This window comes from Benincasa hispida, chromosome 1 (assembly GCF_009727055.1).
Source record: "Benincasa hispida cultivar B227 chromosome 1, ASM972705v1, whole genome shotgun sequence".
NCBI lineage: Eukaryota > Viridiplantae > Streptophyta > Magnoliopsida > Cucurbitales > Cucurbitaceae > Benincasa > Benincasa hispida.
Window position 1 is genome coordinate 12,232,843 of NC_052349.1, and position 22,787 is coordinate 12,255,629.

General features: G+C 30.7%; 1 protein-coding gene and 1 non-coding gene across 3 annotated transcripts; one reads left to right on the forward strand and one right to left on the reverse strand.

Annotated features, from left to right (window-relative positions):
* Positions 1 to 2,808: 2,808 nt before the first annotated feature.
* LOC120073894 (probable folate-biopterin transporter 8, chloroplastic) lies at positions 2,809 to 5,861 on the reverse strand. 2 transcript variants are annotated; one of them, XM_039026843.1, is made up of 2 exons: positions 5,046 to 5,861; positions 2,809 to 4,520 (listed from the first exon to the last, which is right to left on the reverse strand). In XM_039026843.1, the coding sequence occupies exons 1-2, from the start codon at positions 5,542 to 5,544 to the stop codon at positions 3,364 to 3,366; spliced, it is 1,656 nt and encodes a 551-aa protein (XP_038882771.1). In that variant the 5' UTR covers positions 5,545 to 5,861; the 3' UTR covers positions 2,809 to 3,363. The 2 variants fall into 2 exon arrangements, with proteins under 2 accessions (XP_038882771.1, XP_038882850.1); XM_039026922.1 differs by having other exon boundaries at positions 2,809 to 4,509; positions 5,046 to 5,447.
* Positions 5,862 to 13,432: 7,571 nt separating this feature from the next.
* On the forward strand, positions 13,433 to 13,505 carry TRNAK-CUU. The gene has a single exon. It is a non-coding gene; the product is annotated as a tRNA-Lys (tRNA).
* Positions 13,506 to 22,787: the final 9,282 nt, after the last annotated feature.

Here is a 22,787-nt window from a genome sequence, read left to right on the forward strand (position 1 = left end):
TTCAAAGTTGGAAGTATTTAACCTTAAAAAATGTAATCTTGATAAGTGACAACAAGCATGCTGTAAAAAATATTAATATTTTGGTCTACGTTATATTCTCAATATATTTGGTAAGGTTAGTGCAAATCTAACTACATGTAAACATTCTTCCATTAAAAGTAACTCGGTGCATATAAATTCAAGTGTTAGATCATCACATCAAAATTATTTAACCATTAACATATTTCATATTATGAATAAAAAAAAAAGGAAAATTATTACTCGCTAAAACTATATGTGTATAGTATAAGGGAAATTTTCAAAAATAGATAAATTAAGAAAAATAGTTACACAAATAGTAAAATTTAATTATTTTTTTCTTCATCTTTCGGCATCTCCATCTTTCGGTTTCTCCAATTCTTCTTCTCCTTCCTCTTCTTTAATTATAAATCCTTTTCTTCTTTTTCTCTATTTATACTTTTGTTGCTAGTTCAAAAATGTTAATTAAAATGACAATGATAGACAATGGAAGGCCAAATTATAGACTAAGTGATAGTAGTTTTTTGTAATTTTATTGCTAGTTCTAAAATAGTAATTAGAATGATAATCATAGAAAATGGAAAGCCAAAGGATAGACAAGTGATAGAATACTATCATTATCTATCACAAATAAACACTGATAGTTGTCTATCACTGAATATTTGTGATAGACAAATTATAGACTAAGTGATAGTATTCAATGATAGACAACTATCAGTGTCTATCTGTGATAGACAACTATAGTTTTCTATCACGGTCTATCAGTAATAGACAGTAATAGACTGCTGTCAATTGCCTATCGCCTATCAATAGATAATCATTTTGTTGTTGCTAATTGTTGGTAGTTTTTTTGCTTTTAGGTAGTTTATGATACATCTAGACATTATTATTGAAAATTTTGTTGCTTTTAGTTAGTTGTAATAGACATTATTATCAATGTCTATCACAGATAAATGCTGATAGAAGTCTATCAGCATCCATCAATGATAGAAACTTATACAATTTTATCACCAATAGACGCTGATAAAAGTTTATCAATGTCAATCAATGATAGGTATTGAGCGAAGTTTATCATTGATAGAAGTTGATAGAAAGTCTATCAATGTCTTATCAGTTTTTTTTTTTTTTTTGGTTATTTCTATAAATAGTTTGATATTTTATCTATTGTAAAAATTTCTCATAATATAAATTATAAATTTAGTCTTTAAGCTTTCGTATACTTAAAAGGTCTCTTAACTTTAAAAAAAAAAGTCTAATAGATCTCTAAATTTTTAATTTTTTTTATTTAATAGGTCTCTAAATTTTAAAAATGTGATACAAGATCTTGAATTTTTTAATTTTTGTCCAATAAATTTTTTACTTAGTTGAAATTTTTTAAATGAGAAATCGACAAGCTTAGTGTATAAACTATCATGTTAGGATCAAATAGGTTCATGAACTTCAAAAAGTGGCTAATATATCTTCAAATGTTCAATTTTGTATTTAATATGTCTCTAAATTTTAAATAATGTGTAATAAATTCATAAACTCTTCATCTATAATTTTTAGGTTTTTAATTTTGTGTATAATAAATCATCAATTTTTTTTTTTTTTTTTTACATTTTTGAAATTCACAAATCTATTAAACATAAATTGAAAATTTAAGCCCATCTAGTAACCATTTCGTTTTTTTGTTTTTAATATTTAAAAATTAAGTATATTTCCTCCTAGTTTTTTACAATAATTTGAATCTTTCTTAGCTAAATTCTAAAAACAAGAACTTTTTTAAAGTTATTTTTTTAATTTCTAAAATTTGACTTACGTTTTTTAAACAAATGATAAAAAATAAATAAGAAAATTGAAAATAGAAATAGTGACTATAGATTTAATTTTGAAAAACAAGAACAAAAAAATTAAACGATTATAAATCTAAACCTTAATATTTTATATAAGACACTAAATTCAATTTCGTCTAAAAAATTTATTAATTTTAAAAATGTCGAATATAATATTTATTTAAATTCAATTTCATGTCTAAAAAATTTATTAATTTTAAAAATGTCGAATATAATATTTATTAACACATAAAATTGAAAGTTATGTTGATATTTTTAAGGTTTATTGACTTGTTGGCCATTTTCTACCGTTGAAAGACTTCTTTAACATTAAAAAAATAATAATAAAATAAAATAAATAAATTAGAGACTAAATAACTTTTTTTAAAATTAAGTAATCTATTAAATATAAAATCAATTTTTACTCGAATGTATTTGATTAAGTCATAGATTTGTTAGATATGAAATTAGAAATTTACAAATTGTTTGATATGGTGATTGGATTATTTAATCATGGCTTCATTTTAATATTTAATTTCAAGTGTTTCGTTGATTTAGTACAAACAATAATAATAATGTAATAATTTCTACTCTACTTTTTCAAATATCATTCATTACAAATAATAACAAGAAACGGTTAAGAAAAAATTTCTCAAGACTAATTAGTTTCAATTGAAGTTAAAATTTTGTGCAAAATTGAATTCGATGGATGCATAAGAACATTATTGAATAAATCTTTTCAAACTCACAAAATTTATATTAAAAAAAATCTAAACTCATTTATTTACTATAAAAATATTTTATTGACCACCGAGTAAAAATTGTAAGACATTAAAATTTAAGGTAAAAGTGTCACAATTAAAGTGCAAATTCAAACAAAATACAATTTCAAGGTAAGAGTTGATCAAGAAAAAACATTTTGTCCAGTTAAAGGGTAACTTTTTTTTCCTCTCTAAAATTAACTGCCATTGAGTTGTATCCCAAAGATTCAGCTTCCATCACAAAAAATGATAACGATTTCTTCCATTAATGACAAGAACACATGCAGAATTTAGAACAGCCAAACGGCCAATTCCTTCAGTTCAATTGCTAATCATCAAACTACAACAAATTAATCTCAAACATCTCTGCATTCTGCCGTTTTGCTTCTTTGATCTCTCCCTCCAATTCCCATGCTTTTCTTTGCATTAGGAAGTTTGTTACACACAAAGATTATCAGAACTCTCTTGCCAAACAAACATCATACAGAAATTGCCCTTCATCAATAACCCGATTGATGAACCAATGCGAGTTCCGATAATCGAGCGAGATCAACAACATCAAATGGAAGGAACTTGAGACCCATCTTGTTCACCTTACCAAGAGAATCTGACGCATCACAATGCTAGTCTTTCAGATGTGTATGAAACATTTGAAGTAAAGATCTGATTCATTTACAACTATAGGAATGATGATTGAAGTATAGAATCTGAAGAGTCCTAGATTTCCTTTTCTTTCTACAGGATGTGCTGCAGTAAAAACTAGATTTTTTTCACCCCTGCACCTCAGATTCTCTCTCGCGTCGATAAACATATACAGAACCACTATACATTACTCGTCCAACCCTTCTATTTTTCCGAGATCTTCTACTCATTCCTCTCTTCTTTTCTCTTTCAACAACGGGTGACATTTTGGGAACAAAATGGATCCACATTAATGGCAATAAAGCTGCTATGAACTGTATTGAAATCCCCACAGGCAAGCTTGAGTAGTCTCCTGATCTTATTCCAATCAAAGAAGCTAATCCGATGCCAAAAAAACCACCAACTATAGAAGACAAGCACACGGCTGAGGCAAAAAACGAAATCAGAGATCCTTCACAACCTTTTGGACTTAAGCTTGCAAAGAGTACTGAAAATGGTAAAAGCTTAAACTGTGCAATGGTTTCGGCCAAACCCGAAAAGCAAAGAGCAAACAACTCATTGGAAATGCCCAGCTTCAGATTTATCTGTTTCACCAAAACAATATCAAGGAGAAAGGAAGATGCATATAATATCTGCACCATGCCAATTAGCTTCCTCATAGATACTCTTTTCCAATGGTGGTCATAAAATACGGTGACAGAAAGAAGAACCAATTGGCTAACAACTCTAGACATTCCAATTACGGAAGGATCAAGATTAAGGCATTGTGTTTGATAGCAAAAGATAGAGCCTGATAGAAGAGGGACCACAGAAATGGAAGCAACAACCCAAGCCAGCGGGCGATATACGCTTGGATCGCTAATAGAAGTTACAAGGTCAGATATCTGATTTCTAACATTTTCCATGATTGATTTCCCATGAACATCAGGTTCTGGAAGTTGCAGCAAACCAAGAGATTCCTCTCTTGTTGCTAATGAAACTGAAAGTTGGAAACAAAGTATAATGGAAAACAGAAGAAACATTTTTCTAGGTGGTGAACTCGATAAGTTATATCCACCAATGAAATTGCCCAATACTCCACCAACAGCTAAAGCCATAAATGTATAAGATTGAAGACCACAAATCTTGTTTGTTTGGCCATATTCTGCAACAAGTGCATCTTTTGCAACTTCTGTTATGGATGCTCCTAGATTACTTAGAAGAACACATGCCATTAAAGCAGGAAGAGCTTCACCTGCCACGGGGATCAATGCCAGAGATCCCCAAGATAGAACCTGCAAGAGCACTGACAAGCTTTTCAGTTAGGCTTTGATCAATGAGAAAATTTCATTCAACTTCCAAAATGGAACTAGGTAAATTTCATCCTACATTCACATTCTCTATGCGTAGTTCCATTCAACTTCCAAAATGGAAATTGGGTTTGAAATTGCTATCTTATTTCCACATAAACATAACCAAAAGAATTGCTTGAAATTCCTGTTGTGTGGGTGCAGAGGACTTCAAAAATGAAACTAAGAATGTTTAGAGTTGTGGTTATTGGAATAAGAATCAATAAACATCATTATCAATCATTTCATAACTTCGGAATATGATTGAGTACTAGTTACATTATTGATTAAACTGGAAGCAGAAGGGAATCTAATGTAGGATGAAATTCCGGAAAAGAAAAGAATAAAGGATGCATGAGTTAAGAATGAAACAAGACTAAGAAAAGACACAAAAGATTTACAAACAAGAAACACAAGAACTACACAAATGAAACGAACAAGAACAAGAACAAGGTTTTAATTCAAAGAGAAACTCAACATACCTCCAATTGAAACATAAGGAACTCTACGAGCCCCACCAATATACAAAGCATCAGAAAGAATTCCATACAACGGTTTAGCAACCATAGGAAAGTTTCCAGAATTCTGCACAAGTTGCAATATGGAAGGATGAAGATTAAGGTAATGAGCCATATGGAAGTTAAGAGCCAGCCATGGAAAGCACCTAAAGCCCTGAACCCAATATCCAAGCCCACAGAGGAGCAACATTTGATGACTACCCACAAGAGCAAACCCTCTTCTTCCGCCATTCCCTTCTCTTTTCTTCACTTCTCTGTACAAAACACGATCTGAGTTACTCTCTACAAGCGTTTTGATGAAAATGCCGACGGGTTTTGATGGGTTTTCGAAGATATTGGGGTTTCGATGGTGGAAACAGAGGATAGGTTTGGGAAAAGAGAGAGAAGGCTTTGGTGGGGGTCGAGCAAATAAGGGCTTCAGAGAGGGAAATGGGAAATCAGGGGTAATTAGTGAGCAAATCATGGCTGGGGTAGATTGGAATTGGAGAAAAACGAAGTGGATTAATGATGATCAGTTGTTAAAAGGGGTTTGTGAAAGGCCGAGAGAGAAGGGGAGGGATCTAGAAGAGTGTGGAGAACGGTATTGGAAAATGAAGAAATTAATGGTGTTTCATATTGGAAGAAAGTGAAGGAGAAAGACGAAGGAGAAGAGTGGCGCGCAGAGGTTTCCGGCTGAAGCCATGTTTCATAGAGTGGCACCTGGAAGGTCTTGACGACTCCATTTTTTGTCCTTCTCTCTGCTCCAAGATTTTCAAGGGTCCACTCACCACGCGCCGCAATTTCCAATGCCCTCTATGTTGGTGGTGGGATTCTCACCAAAATTGGGACTATCGATTACAAATTTATTGAATTATTTCGTATTTTTATTTTTAAAAATTAATTATTTTTTATTTTTCTATAATAATTTACATTTTTTTCGAGTATAAAAGTAATTCTTAGTTAAATTTTAAAAGTAAAAATAAATTTTTAAAACTATTTTTTTAATTTTTAAATTTTGACTTAGTTTTAAAGATGTAGATATAAAATAAATAATAAAACAAGAAATTTTAAAGTATTTGTAGGTTTAATTTTAAAACTTAAAAACTAAAAACCAAATACTAAACTAAGTCTTAATTTTGAAGTTTATGTTTATTTTGTTTATGAAGCTACAAAATTATAGTGAAACCAACATAGTTATGGGTTAATTAAAAGTTTTGTTCGATTATTTCACTTTATTATATTAAGAAAAAAAAATTCAAAATTATACATCAGTGTATGAGCTTTTTAATTTTTTAAAATTTATTAACACAAAGTTCAATTTTATCAATAATAAATCAATTAGTTCTTAAAGATTTTGAATTCATCATAGATTTATTTGATATAAAATGGAATGTTTTTAGATTTATTAAACACTTTTAAAAATTGAATGACCAAATAGCTCAAATGTTGAGAACCAAACTTACAATTTAGCTAAATTAATAATGTTGTTTAAATACTATTTTTTTATATATTAGATTCATTCTATTTTAGTTCATGTAATTTTAGATGTTTAAATTTAGTCACGGTATTAAAAAAAGAATGGTCATTCTTTTCGTAAATCTTAGTTTTAGTCTTTTGAAGAAGTGAACCAACAAAACAGAACCTAAGACCAACATAATATTGAAACTTTTATTCTATATTTATGTTTTAACGAATTAAGAATTTCAATTAAAAAAATGCTTAAATATTACTAAATGTTTGAATTTTTTTATCCAAAAAAATTGCCAAAAAATGTTGTCCATAATTAACTTGTTTATTCATATGTGAGGTGTCATTTTTTCCATTATTTCAAATCTAAATTAAAGAGAATATATTTTACTGATTTCATGAACAAGATCGTCAATTGCTTATATTTAGTTGATTTTTTTAGTACTAACAATATTAGAGTTTAGTGTGAATTAAAATCTACCTAGTTTTAGCGATTATTAATTAAATTACTCAATTTTACTTTCATACATTTTTTCGATGATATCAGAATTAGAATTAAAATTAATAATATATGGTATAATAGAGATTATTAGAGAAAAAAATTAGGTTGGACATATCAATCTTTTATATATATATTGTCTATATATTTTGTATTGTATTGTAAAATGGAGAAGATAAAAAGAAAGTTCCAAACATCTTGTCTTAAATACTAAGTTGTTGAAAGTCATAATTGTTCAAGGACCTAGATTATACTCTAAATAATTTTTGGTTTTAAATTCATTAGTTTAGTTGATGCTTAATTTCATTCCAAATAAAACTATAACTTCATTTATTTCGTTTTATCATGGTATAAACACTTTTTATTAATATTTTTACATTTCTATAGATTCAATATTGACATGAGATAAATCAATATGTCTAGAATATCACCAAAAACCTACAAAAACATAAAAATCAAACCACATGAAATATAAATAAATAGTAAATATTTTAATGGGCTTAAAAAGTATAACAACATTTATCGGTCAATTTTTAAATTTTTTTGTTTTTTAATTTTTCTTAGAAATATCTATAAACATCAACATTTTATGGAATTGAAACTTCAAACTTTTTGTAAATGTTAACATTTTAAACCATAGTTTTATTTTTTTTTCAAGATGATGTTTTCCTCGTATCATAACTATTAGTGAACCTCCAAGACTCCAAGTTAAGGGGCTTAAAGTGGTTACTTTTGTCGTGGTTTCGATATTTTTTCTGACTTGAGATGGAGTTTGTCATCCATTTTTCTTATTTGATTTGGATGTTTAATTTGTGTGTGAGCTCTAGTCCTTGTACTTTGGATTATGTCGTGACTTTAGGCTAAGATGGTTTCATTTTGTAATATACTATACCACCTTTTGCATAAAAATAATAATAATAATAATAATAATGATAATAATAAAATTTTTTTTGAAAAAATCAAATATTTAATTATTTTAAAAAACATTATAGAAGGCTCGTGACTCGTGAGCGACCAGAATAGTGTAGAGGAAAGGCGAGAGCGGGGCCCACGAGGATTTGTTCATGGCCGTCCGTTTTCGAGAATGATTTTAAGAAAATAAAAAGAAACAACATGAAATGGGGCTTTTTGTCTTTTCAAACAGTTTCTAAATGTCCCACGCGCGCGAGTGTGTAATCACGTACGTTTCTCAGTTAACGACAGCCTCCACTCGCCAACTCAGCGCGTGTGAAGTTTAGAACTATTTCATTTTCATTGTATTTTGGATTTGGCTAATGACGTGGCCCTCTCTCCTATAATACATGATTAGGAAACTATTAAAAAAATTTAAACAAGGCATACTTTTTTTAAAAAAAATATGACAGGGTTAATCCTCACCGTTTATTTTGTCAACGATTTTTTTCAAAGAAAACAATGGTTAAATGTAGAGTCCACTTCCAGTTTTGTGTTTAAAAAAATTTATAATCGGTTCAACATTTTTAAAAAATTAACGAATCTATTAAACTTAAACTTAAAATTTATATTTTATAAAATTATAAAATTTTAATTTTTTAAACAATTAATATGTAAATACTAAATAAGTTAAATACGTATTAGATGGTAAGTTGAGAATTTAAAGATATATTACTGAAAGAATATAAAAAATATTTAAAATTTGTGGTACTATAATGATGTGTTTATAGAAAAATTGACTTAGAGTTCATCTTAATTCTCTCTGGATTAGGATGTAATTTTTCTTAATCTTGACTGATTAAACAATTATAACTAAATTTGATTGATCTAAGAATTAGTTGTCCCGAGATTTCTTTAAAACTATATTCACTTTCATCTTCATCTTATTTTCTTTCGTGTTTTTCTAGCATTTGGCCTATTTAATTAGGTTTAAATTTGCTCCTAATAACAATCATGGCCAATACAAAGAAAGAAGGAAGAGGGTAATTGTCCTCTAATAGATCAATTAAATGTTCATTTGAGTTGGCGGTTTAAATAAGGAAGGTAATGTAAAATAGAGTTGTATTTGATGGCAAATTGTATCTATAAACACTAAAAGCAAATAAATATTTATTTTCAAAGTTAAGAGTTCATTAAGTTGGTCATTTAATAAGGTTTATGTCTTTTCTTTTTTTTAACCCTCGACTTCAAATATTATCTAAAAAAAAAAAGAAGAGAGTATGTCCATTTTGGTTGTTCCACTTACTCCTATTACAACCTTTCATAAACGACGTGATGTTAATTACTATTCATTTAATGTTAAAAAATTAAATATAAACACAAAAAAAATTAAGAATTAAAATTGTGTACTCTAATCTAAATTTTTGCACGTATTTTATTGAATTTTATTAATAAAATTTTAGTAAACAACTTGTTATGAAATTCATATGGTATATTCGATAAAATTCCTATATAAAAGCATATCGAGTTATAATTTTAAGTCATACATATCATAACTATGGTAAAAGAAAGGACATAAGATTTATGTAAAATGCAATTGATAAAAGAATCCATATTGTGGCCAAATATTAGGTATAAGAAGAAATATAAGCTATCGTTTAAGGCAATAGCTAAAGTTAGTTGGATTAGGAGAGGGATGAAAAGTGACCCCCATATGGTGGTTTGGGATCATGTTTAGGCAAAGAACTTGGTACTAATTAGTGATGATAGTAATGCATGTGAAGAAGGGACATATTACAAATAGAACTAACCAACCAAATGTTGTATTTAATGCATATAAAGCAATTCTAAAATGGATGGAAAATGTGATGATGTGTGACAAATATACACATAGGTTAAGTTATAAATTTGGTTTCTAAATTTTTTAAAATTGTATTTATTTAATAATAATAACAACAATAATAAGTTTATACAACACTTTTAATTACACTCATGCCATTGAAGCTTGAATAAACTGAAAATAAATCAAGTTGTCTACATGGTCTTTGATTAGAGATATGGACTAGATAGATACAATTTTTAAAGTTTTAGGATATATTAAAAATGTTTTAAAGCAGAGGAGATAATTAAATGCGATCTTAAATGTATCGAGTTAAACTTATAATTTAACTTTTTTTTAGTTCAACAAATAGGTAGGTGGGAGATTGTATGTCATACCCCTCTCGAGTTATCCTCTTAACTCGAGAAGAAGTGTGAAGACAGTAATTGTCAATCCTCTTATGACAATTACTGCCAACATACTTCCATAAACTTGTACTCCTAATATTCGATAAGCAAGTTTATAACTCATAGTGGATTATTATCAAAAAGTCTATAGAGCTTAGCATACAAATTTTTACATAGCAGGATACTTTATTTGCAATAACTACTCAAAATTCTATCATGGCTCCCATAACATGAACATAAGATCCAAGTTTAACAAGACATGATGAGCCATCTAAGCTTCAAATCCTCTTAGGTTCTTGAGAAGTGACTAATTGACATAACTGTTAGGACTCAAGATGTTGATCGCTACTTGGGGAGAAAAACATTAAAAAAAAGTGCTGAAAATGTCCAGTGAGTGGCTTCTTTTAAATAATTCATACTTTCATAGTTGACGATATAAACATGCTTAGAATAAAACATCTACATTCACATTCCAGGGTTTGAAAATAAAAAATAAAAATATAAAATCATAGCATGGAAAACCCTAGATTAAAGCTCATCAACATTGCCTATAAATTCCTCTACTCCTTTGCCTAAACATACACAGAGCCCTTTTTGCTTAATCTCTAATAACCTTAGTTGAGAGAGAGTCATTTTGCTCAATTTTATCAACGTTAATAACATAGATCTTACGTGCACGTAGAACTAAGTAGGATCTTGCTTACCTTACTATACCTTCGATAGCAAGGATCATCATATAGCTGGATATCTTTACCATACCTTTGGTACCAATGCTCAGGAGTAGGTTTTACATATCAAACATATATGTTAACATCATAAAACAACATACTTATCATGCTTAAGGGAATCATTAAATAGCTTATTCTAATGTTAAATATGGCATAAAACTTAATTGGAACGCATGGAAATTACAAGTAAAAAGTTGTCTTTAAATCATCAACATGTGTTCATATTCGACTCTTATTACTTAAAACATGCATTGGAATATCAAGATAAAAGTGATTATACATTGGAAATTCATAAATAAAAACACTTAGCAAATATTTTGAAAAATAATCACTCACTGTCTTAAGTTACTCCCTCAAAGGGTTGTAAGCCTCCTCTATACGCATTTGCCTTGTAAGAATAACAAGAGTCTTTAATTGTCTTAGCTCCCTCTCAAACTTAACTTATTATTCGAGGTAACACATGCTAAGCCTCAAACCTAGTTCGACGCATCATCTTATTCTCCTTTTTACTCGACGCATCCTCAGTATATTGTACTTAACACATTACCACACTTAACCAAAATTTTACTTTGCGACTAGCTAGTGTGTACCAGCTCGCACAAGATACACCTAGGCGTCAGAACGTGCTGGTTTTGTCTATGCGACGGGCGCTCACCTACACTTAGCGTCTATTGGTCAGCTGCTTGCTTATGCGTGGGTTGCGCCTGGTTGTTCATCCAACTAAAATTCCAAATTTCACCTTCAACTTGAATAACTTAAATTCCAAACATAATCTCATGAAATTTCCTTCTATGAACTTATCCCTAAACTAACTAGCTTACCTTAAAATCCTAACACCTGATTCTTCTCCATGAACTTGGAATTTATCAATCTTTTCGACATGTCCATGTACGGCCTGTTTGGATTTACTTAAGAAAAAAGTGTTTTTCAAAAAACTCATTTTTATTTAAATACTGACAAAAATTGTTGAAAATACTCTTCAAAAGCTATTATGAGTAGTTGTCAAACACTCCATTTTTTTTCTAAAATAACTTATTTTTTAAATTAAACACTTGAAAATACATTCTAAATACACCCGTAGCCTAAGATTCTTGAACACTTAAAGAAATTCTTCAACTTTCAACCCAATTTCATTGAAATCTTCTCCCAGCAATCTTTGATTAGCTTCTTCACAGCTTAAGTGTCAATTCAGTAGCAACTCACCTTCCTTAGCACGTTAAAAAAATGCCTAAATCGATCTTTTTCAACTTCAACTTTCTTTTATACTAAGGTTGAATGCTCATAAAGCTTTCTCAAAGTGATATTTGACGCACTAACCCATCTTTATGGCTTCTAAGCACGTCACTTAGCCCATTAATTGGATGATTAAGCTGAATGTTTAAGTCCTTCATCAACGCTCATGCTTGCATCCCGTTTTGTAAACATTTGAGCCCCATTTGGTAATCGTTTTGTTTTTAAAAATTAAGCCTATGGACACTACTTCCACATCTAAATTTATTCTATTGTTATCGGCTTTCATCAATGGTTTGAAAAACAAAACCAAAAATTAAGAACTAAAAAAAGTAGCTTCAAAAAGTTGGTTTTGTTTTTTAAATTTCACTAAGAATTCAACCATTATACTTAAAAAAGATGTAAATCATTTTAAGAATTGTGAATGAAATAGGCTTAATTTTCAAAAACAAAAACAAAAAACCAAATGGTTACCAAACGAGGCATTGGTTTTTTGTTTCTAGTTTTTAAAAATTAAGCTTATAAACACTATTTCTATCACTAAATTTCTTATTTCTTATCTACTTTTTACTCATGTTTTTAAAAACCAAGCCAAAATTTGAAAGCTTAAAAAAGTAGTTTTTTAAAATATTGTTTTTGTTTCTAAAATTTGACTAAGAATTTAATTATTTTACTTAAGAGAGAGATGCAAATTATTGTAAGAAAATATAAGGAAATAGGCTTAATTTAGAAAAACCAAAAACAAAAAACAAAGGCCCCATTTGGTGACCGTTTGATTTTTTTTTTTAAAAAAATTAAGCCTATAGATACTACTTCTACCTCCAGATTTCTTCATTTGTAATCTACTTTTTACCAATAGTTTAAAAACCAAGTCAAATTTTGAAAACTAAAAAAGTAGCTTTTAAAAACTTGTTTTTGTTTTTGAAATTTGGCTAAAAATTCAACAATTGTACTTAAGAAAAATGCAAATTATTGTAAGAAATTGAGAGAAAATAAATTTAATTTTAAAAAATAAAAAATCAAGAACAAATTTATTACTAAACGAAATCAAAATGATTATAAAACGGGACCTTCATAATTCGCCCATAAGATCGTAACTTGAAAGGTTGGAAAAAACGACTTTTTGAGAAACAAAGTATTGCTTTTTGGCTTTCTAAAAAGAGTATTGTTTTTTGAAAGGAAAATTGTGTACTATTTAAAAATAAATAAATAAAATAAAATAACGTATTCAAAATTATGCATGGGTAATGTTGGAAATATAGACATTTTTTTGTTTTGAGTCAAGAAATTTAAAATGGTTATAAATATTTGGTATCCCGTATTAACAAAATGCCCGTCTAGCTCAGTTGGTAGAGCGCAAGGCTCTTAACCTTGTGGTCGTGGGTTCGAGCCCCACGGTGGGCGTTAATATTGTTTTTGAACAAACTATTTACTTTGTCTTAAAAAGTTGATTGAGTGTCGATTTTTACTATTTAACGATTTAGCTTTTTGTAGCTTATAAATATATTTAATTCTTACTTAATTTATTGATCTACATGCCAAAAAAGTTTCATCATATTTCAACTATAATTGTAATAATATGCATTCAATCATTACAATCTTAAAATTACATGGACTTAATTATTATATAGCCCAAGTTGTTGTAATATTGAAGTACAAAATTAGATGGTTACAAATCAAAATTTAATAATTAAATTATTAATTATGTATATTATAATAGAAAATAGATGTCAATTGCTTAGTGTTTAAAGGTTATGTGTCACCATTCATGTTATCTACATCTTACTTGTCACTTTGCCTATAAGTAGTGACATTTGGTGGATCTTTAAAACACACCTATATTGGTGAGAATTCCATTTCCACCAATTTCCATATTATCTAATTTCATGATTTTGATTATTTTATGTTTTAATTATTTTATTTTATAATTTTAGTTTTTATTTATTTATTATTATTATATAAAAATATTATTATATTATACTTTTCATATCCGTATGCCCATTATGCTTCTCTATTTTCATAACACGTTATCAGGAGTTCCTGTCGTTTTTCCCGCTAAAGGTAGGTCTTGAAGGTATGTCAGTTTTTCCCTCTTCATTATAATTAAGAAATTTAATGTTATTTTTCATATTCAATATCTATTAAATTTCTAACATAAGTATGATAGTGTTGTCATTACAAATCTCACAAAATTAGAATTTGCCGTCCTTAATATTAACGACAATAATTATTTGTCATGGGTACTTGAGGTTGAAATCCATCTGGATGCTATGGATCTTAAGGAGACTATTAAAGTAGGAAATATGATATCCAGGCAGAACAAAGCAAAAACTATGATTTTCCTTCGTCATCATATCCACGAGGGATTGAAAATGGAATATCTTATAATAAAAGATCCCCGTATTTTGTGGAAAATTTTAAAAGAGAGGTATGATCATAAAAAAAAAAATAGTTATTCTTCCTAAAGCTCGTTATGAGCAGATGCACTTGAGGCTACAAGATTTCAAATCCGCAAGTGATTACAACTTCGCATTATTTAAAATAAGTTCAAAATTGTTGTTATACGGAGAGAAAATTATTGATGCTGATATGTTAGGGAATACATTTTTTACATTTCATGTCTCGAATATGCTCATGCAACAACAATATCGAGAGAAAAATTTTAAACAGTATTATAAAGTAATTTAATGTCTTAAATAACGAGTTATTAATGAAAAATCATGAATCTCAACCAACCAGAACAACACCATTCCCTGAAGTGAATGCTGTGAATTTTAATAATAATCGTGGTCGAGGTCGTGGTCGCAGTCGCGGTCGAGGTCGTAACCGTGACAGAGGAAGAAATAATTATTATTTTCGTGGTGGTTGTTCTAATCATTTAAATTTCAAAAGAACCATACAAAATGATGATCACAAAGGAAAAGCTCCACAAGATAAAAGTTCAAAGAGTGTTGAAAATAATTGCTTCCAATGCGGAATGACTGGCATTGGTCACATACCTGTCATACGTCAAAACACTTAGTTGACCTCTATCAAGCCTCCCTGAAGGAAAAAGAAAAAAATGTGGAAGCAAATTTTGAATACCAAGATAATGACATATTTGACCCATTCCATATGACAAATTTGGATGTGGCAGACTTCTTTGAGTCTACTGAAGAGAAGATTGACCCAGTTGGTAGCACATCAAGTGTTTCTTTTGACTTTGAGAATATTTAGACTTAATGTTGTTATTTTTTTTTTTTTTATTTATCTTCATGTTTTTTTAGTAACTTTGTATATTTTAACTGTTGTTTTTCTTGTTATAATTATTTTCTTTTAATAAAGAAACATGAATCATTTTCATATGTTGGATGTTTAAAACATGAGCAAAGAAGATCTATGTCTGGCAGACAGTGCAACTACATATACAATACTTACAAATAAAAAATACTTTTCCAAATTGACAATGTTGAAAGCAAAAGTAAATACAATATCAGTTTTTGTAAACTTGATCGATGGTTTTGGAAAAGCAAATACAATTTTGCCTAAAGAAATAAAATTTACAATTGACAATGCATTGTTCTCTAGTCAATCAAAGAGAAATCTTCTAAGTTTTAAAGATATACATTGCAATGGTTATCATATTGATACTGATAGTAAGAATAATATGGAATATCTATATATCATATCCACTGTCTCAAATGAAAAACGTATATTAGAAGAGTTGTCTGCTTTATCTTCTAGATTGTATTATACTCATATACAAGTAATTGAAGCATATGCAACAAAGAATCTGAAGTCCATGAATCTAGACATATCTATAATTTGACATGACCGATTGGGTCATCCAGGATCTATAATGATAAGGAGAATTATTGAAAATTCAAATGGACACCTATTGAAGAACTAGAAGATTCTTCAATCTAATTAATTATCATGTGATGCTTGCTCTCAAAGAAAATTGATAATTAGACTATCACCATCTAAAGTGGGGACTGAATCACCTGCATTCTTAGAACGAATTCATGGTGATATATATGGACCAAATAACCCACCAAGTGGATCATTTAGATATTTTATGGTATTACTAGATGCACCAGCAGATGGTCATACATATGTTTATTATCTAGTCAAAATTTTGCATTTTCAAGATTACTTGCTCAAATAATTAAGTTAAGAGCACAATTTCTTGATTATACAATTAAGACCATTCATTTTGATAATGCTGGTAAGTTTACATCCTAAGATTTTGATAATTATTGTATGTCAATTGGGATAAGTGTTGAACATCCTGTAGCTCATGTTCATACACAAAATGGTTTAGCATAATCATTTATAAAACGTTTGCAATTAATTGCAAGATCATTACTTATGATTGCTAAGTTTCCTTCATCTGTATGGGGACATGCTATTTTGCATGCAACGTCACTTGTACGCATTAGACCAGTAGCTTATCATAAGTACTTGTCATTATAATTAGCTTATGGTCATGAGCCAAATATTTGTCATCTGAAATTTTTTGGATATGCAATATATGTTCCAACTGCTCCACCACAACGCACTAAGATGTGTCCTCAAAGAAGGTTAGGAATATATGTTGGATATGATTCCCCATCAATTATTAAATATCTTGAGCCTCTAACGGGTGATGTATTTACTGCATGATTTTCTGATTGTCATTTTAATGAGACAAATTTTCCAATATTAGGGAGAGGAACTAAGAAGTTGGAAAAAGAAATTATATGAACATCGTTATTGTCTCATTTAGATCCCCGTACAAACTACTACAGAAATTGGATTACTTGACATTTTTCCAGTGTCAAGTAAAGGGTATATTTGACACTTATAAAAGCATCAACTATTCGAGTGTCAAGTATAGTGCGATAACTTGACTCCAAAAAAACGTCAAGTAATATGTTACTTGATACAATTTTCGTGTCAAGTAAGATAATACACTTGACATTGGTGGTATGTCAAGTTTATTCGAGTGTCAAGTATAGTGTGATACTTTTTGACGTTTTTTATGTGTCAAGTATATGTCTTTTTGTTTTCAAATTAAATGTCCCAATTGATATTCTCATTTTCTACCTTGTATTCCAACAATACAATTACATCAAATAAATAAACATTATACATTTAAGATCTATCAACTCAATATATTCACTAAAAATCTATATGTTCAACTATGAACACTCCTCACAAATTACAACAATATTTCTCTTTCATATGTACATGCACAAAATAAAATCTCAACTATTGCTTTTGTATACAAAACTCAACTTTCAACAAACACAAAAGTGACAAATTATTTAATAAATAACCTTTCAACAAAGTACATTATTTCATCTATATATTGAGCTTTGAAGTCTAAAGATCGAGAATTAAGGGTCAGGCAAGCCATGTTTAAGTAAGTTAACTTGCAAAATAGAATAAAGGGCGATAACATCAAATTTCAAAATATATAAATAAGTGTTAAAATACAACAACGTAATCCAACCTACGAAAAGTTCAATAATAATGGTTACAAAACGCAAATTCCAGCAACTATGTAATAATTCCAAAAGAGTTTCAAAGCCTTAATACCTATCAAAACGTCCAAACATCGTTAACTTTGTTGGATAGTGGCTCCAATCTCTTGAAATCTTTGAATTGAACATCAAAAATTGAAAATAACTCAATTATTAGACCAATACTTCAATGGGTAACAAAGAACTATTAATACTAACCTTCAAAATTACCAAAACCTTGCCAAGATCGGTCTCAAACCTATTGGACAACAACTCAACTCCTTCTAACACTTCAATCTAATACAAAAAAAGTGACAGGTATTACTAAATTAATGTCAAAACTTATTGAGTGTTCAAAAATTTTCAAGTAAAACCACCAACACTAACCAAAATATTGTGGGCAACAATGGAACAAACCCAATATCCAACAACAAACAAGATATACCTCATATACTTACCGAAAATCTTACTAAAATCAATATCAACCTATTGAACAACACATTAATGTTCTCCAAATCTTGAATCTAAAGCCAAATCACAAAGAGCATCAATCAATTTGGGTAAAAAAAACTTATGGATATTCAAAAATTTCCAAGAAACCCACTAAAGTAATCAAAACTCACCAAACTTACTAAAACCATACCTAAAAATACAAGATTCCAGCGAGATGGAGTATAGATCTGATGAGATAGAGTGAAGCCCACACTTGATTAGATCTATTACAAAGTTAGACCTCAACATAGACGTGGACAACCTCGACGATGACAAGTGGATTTGGCTAGACCAACTTGACTGAAGCAACGAAAGCAATTGAGACGTTCGACTACAGATCTGGGTGGTGGCTGAAAGCGACGGAAGGGACGAAAAGCGTTCGGCTATAGATCTGGGCGCGACTGTGTAGCGACGGAACGGTTGGGGGCGTTCAGCTACAAATTTGGACAGGGTTGAAGACTCGCGAACGACGTGCATAGCTGGCCGGCTGGCACAGTGAGCAGATGGGGAAGGAGCTGAGCAGACGACGAGGAATGAGGGTTGGCAGACGGCTGAGCAGACGACGAAATGAAAAACTTATAATAGTGGCCCAAATGGAGGTGAGGGAAGAAATGAAGGCTGACGACATGGTTGTAGAGGCTCTCGGGCGCATGGAAAATAGAAAAAAAATGGGGAAGGGGAAAGTCATGAGTGAGATGGTGAATGAAGAGAGAAAGAGTTTTTAATTTAAGAGAGGGAAATTGAAAACGAGAGAGAGGGAAATTTTGATAATTTTGGTAGGAAGGAAATCAAATTTGAGAGGGAAAGAAAAATGGGAGAGGGAGGAAATAAAAAAATAGTGTCTCTACACGATCGCTTGAGTAAAGTAAAGAAGGAGAGAAAAGAGTTTTTAAATTTGAGAGGGTAAATGAAAATAAAGTTTCCTACACCGATTGTTGAGTAAAAATAAAGTGCTCTACATATTGCTTAGCTATGCTACAGCACGATTTGTTTGAGTTACACTGAGACATCGCCTACCAAAATGCTACACGATTGCTGAGCTCGGCTACACGATCGCTGAGTAACAAAATGCTATACGATCGCCTACCCAATGCTATACAATTGTCTACCAAATGCTACTCAATCGTTGAGCTCGGCTACACGATCGCTTAGCTCTACTACACGATCGCTGAGTAACACTAAATGATCGCCTACCAAATGATACACGATCAATGAGCTCGGCTACATGATCGCTGAGTAACAAAATATTATACGATCGCCTACCAAATGCTACATGATTGCTGAGCTCGGCTACACGATCACTTAGCTTTGCTACACGATCGCTGAGTAACAAAATTCTATACGATCGCCTACCAAATGCTACACGATCGCTGAGCTTAGCTACACGATCGCTTAGCTCTGCTACATGATTGCTGAGTGACACTAGACGATCGCCTACTAAATGCTACACGATCGCTGAGCTCGGCTACACGATCGCTTAGCTCTACTACATGATCATTGAGTAACAAAATGCTATACGATCGCTTACCCAATGCTATACGATCGTCTACCAAATGCTACACGATCGCTGAGCTTGACTACACAATCACTTAGCTCTACTACACGATCGCTGAGTAACACTATACGATAACCCACAAAAACCCCGCGATCGCTTACCCGAAACTACACGATCGCTTACTAGTTTCTATACGATCGCCTATCAAATGCTATATGATCGTCTACCAAATTGGAGGTCTATTAAATATCCAAAATATTCCGTCAATCTCCGCTTTTTTAACCCTTTTACTTGACATGAAAAAAATGTCAAGTAAGAGCTTCTTATACTTGACACGTGAAACGTGTCAAGTACGACCTTATATTACTTGACACGAAAATCATGTCAAGTAAAGGTTCGCATGAAAATATCCGAAATATTCCGTCAATCTCCGCTTTTTTAACCCTTTTACTTGACACGAAAAAAATGTCAAGTAAGAGCTTCTTATACTTGACATGAAAATCATATGAAGTAAAGGTTCACGTGAAAATATCTGAAATATTCCATCAATCTCCGCTTTCTTAATCCTTTCACTTGACATTTTTTTGTCCAAAATCATATTATTTGACCTTTTTTCCACAGAAACGTCAAGTAATTAACAACTACAAGTGTCAAGTAATGTAGATTTTATAGTAGTGTAGATCAATGTGAACTTGAAGTTGAGAAAATAATTCATTTGCAAAATATAGCAAATCAATTACCAGATGCATTTATAGATACAAAAAAAATAATTAAGTCACATATACCAGTTGCAAATTTTTCATAAAAAATTGATATCCCAACACAACAAGTTGTCACTAATGAGTCTGGAACACGCCAGAAGCATGGTAGATCAATGGGTTCTAAAGATAAAAATCCTCGAAAACGAAAAATAATTAATAGTGAAAAAGACTTGGTTGAGGATGTAAATACCCATAAAGAAATCATCGACATGACTAGTGAGGAAGGTGAAATACTTAAATATAATAATAAGATTTCAATAAACTATGTCAAGACAAGGAAAAGATGGAATTGAACTAATGCAATTATTGACAACATTTTTGCGTATGATGTTGCTCTTGATATTATATCTAAAAATAAGGATCCTGAACCAAAATTTGTTGAAGAATGTCGACATAGAAAATATTGGTTTCAGTGGAAAAAACAATCGAGGCAGAATTAAACTCACTTTCAAAACGTCAGGATTTTAGAGTAGTCCGAACACCAGAAGGTGTTAAGCCTGAAGGATACAAATGAGTATTTGTGAGGAAAAGAAATGAAAATAATGTGGTCACTAGATATAAAGCAAGATTAGTTGCACAAGATTTTTCACAAAGACTTGGTATTGATTTTGAGGAGACGTATTCTCCGGTGGTGGATGTAATTACATTAAGATATTTAATTGGCTTGACTGTGTATAAAAGTCTGGATATGCATCTTATGGATATAGTCATAATATATTTATATGGGTTTTTGATAATGATATTTGAAAGAGTTAAATAACATGCAGCGGAAGTATCAAGGATCCACAAACATTCAAATTCACTAATTTTGGTAGAAACTAAAGCATGCTTTTCTAAAAAGTGGGTTTTAAGATCATACCTTTGATGAACTCTCCAAGAAACCATGTGTACAGCAACAATCTTCACTTGATATCACCGTGAACCACCTCAAAGCCTTCCCTACTATCCTCTTGGAGCTTTAGGTAGAGTTGTGGGACTCAAGAACAGCTTGAAGAAGTGAAGAACCAAGAAGTACTCACAGCTGCCGGACAAAGAAGATAGTCTCTGCTCACAGAAATTTTTCTCTAAAAAAATTATGCATTCATTATTCTCAAATGACTCCAATCTTCTTTATATATAGTAGATGAACATGCAAAGAAGTGGAGTGCATGACTTGCAGCTTGGCTTGGAGAATTAATGTAGAGAGGATAATGGCTTTTGTGTGAGCATGAAGATGAAGGTAATGGAGAAAATTCAATCTCCATTTTATGCAACCATGCAAAACGATTTTCCATTTTTCTTTTAAAATATAAAATGACTTAAAAACCATTTTAATTCAAAAATGATTTTCTTAAATTAATTTCATAAATTAATTTAAAATATTAATTAATTTAATATCAAATATTAAATTAATTTATGTACAATAATCATCCTCATATATTTAAATCATATTTAAAATATATATATATATATAAAATTATTCTCTGTTCCGTTCAATTTAAACATTTCAAATTAATTTCTTAAGTTACCCTAAAGCTTATTCATTTACGAGCTAGTAGGGGGACCTCGCGGACCTACAGATCATGGGCTTCAACGATTCAAGATTAATCAGCTAAATTCATTAGTCCGATCGAACCCCCCATTCGTTAACTAATGGGACACTCCATTATAGCCCTAGTTGAACTTCCCTCACCGTAGATATATTATGTCCACTTAATAACCATAATCAGTAAGTCGATCATTCACAGGTTGTTCGTGATCCAGCTAGGTCAAAAATACCGTTTTACCCATGTGAATACATCTTGTTCCTTAAGTTCCTACTGATCCTCTAATGAACAATCCTGATTCATAATCTCTATGAATCAAATCCTTTCTCTATCATGAGAAGGCGGGGTCCCGATTGTTCAAGACCTGAAGTCAATACTTAAGAAAACAACCTATCTATTAACCTTAAATAGGATAGGAGTGAATTCCATCTTGCAAGGCTATGTCCCCAACTATTCATCCGGTCTTATCCCCAAAATGGTAAGCTTATTGAGCAGTGCTGTTGGTCTACTCTCACCGTTTGCAGATCAAAGGATAATCCCGAACAAACAGGAGTTCATAGCTAGCTTAGGATTAAGATCGAGTTAACCTATGTTATATAATCAATGAAGTAGTCAGTTTTAACAGTAAACGGTCGTTATAAAGAAAAGTGACTATTTTCATGGTCCAGTCTATATGCAAACTCATTGCATAGGATGCCCCCACTCTCATGTCTCAATTTGAACGATTTGTGGATCACATTGTTTGTAGTACCTTACAACTTCTTGTAACAACTACAGAGTGGGCCGCATTAAATAGTGTTACCAGGATGAGATACCCAATTTCATCCATATACTTATTAGACCATTTAGGCTATATAATGTCAACTTGATCCTGTTTATGTCACTACATAAAGTTACAGTATTCAGATTATAGCCAAAGGATGTGT

Coding starts and splice junctions, on each gene's coding strand:
- LOC120073894 (XM_039026843.1), bottom strand. CDS start 5,544: ATGATTTGCTCACTAATTACCCCTGATTTCCCATTTCCCTCTCTGAAG. Junction 4,521..5,045: donor TCCTTATGTTTCAATTGGAG/GTATGTTGAGTT, acceptor AAAGCTTGTCAG/TGCTCTTGCAGGTTCTATCT.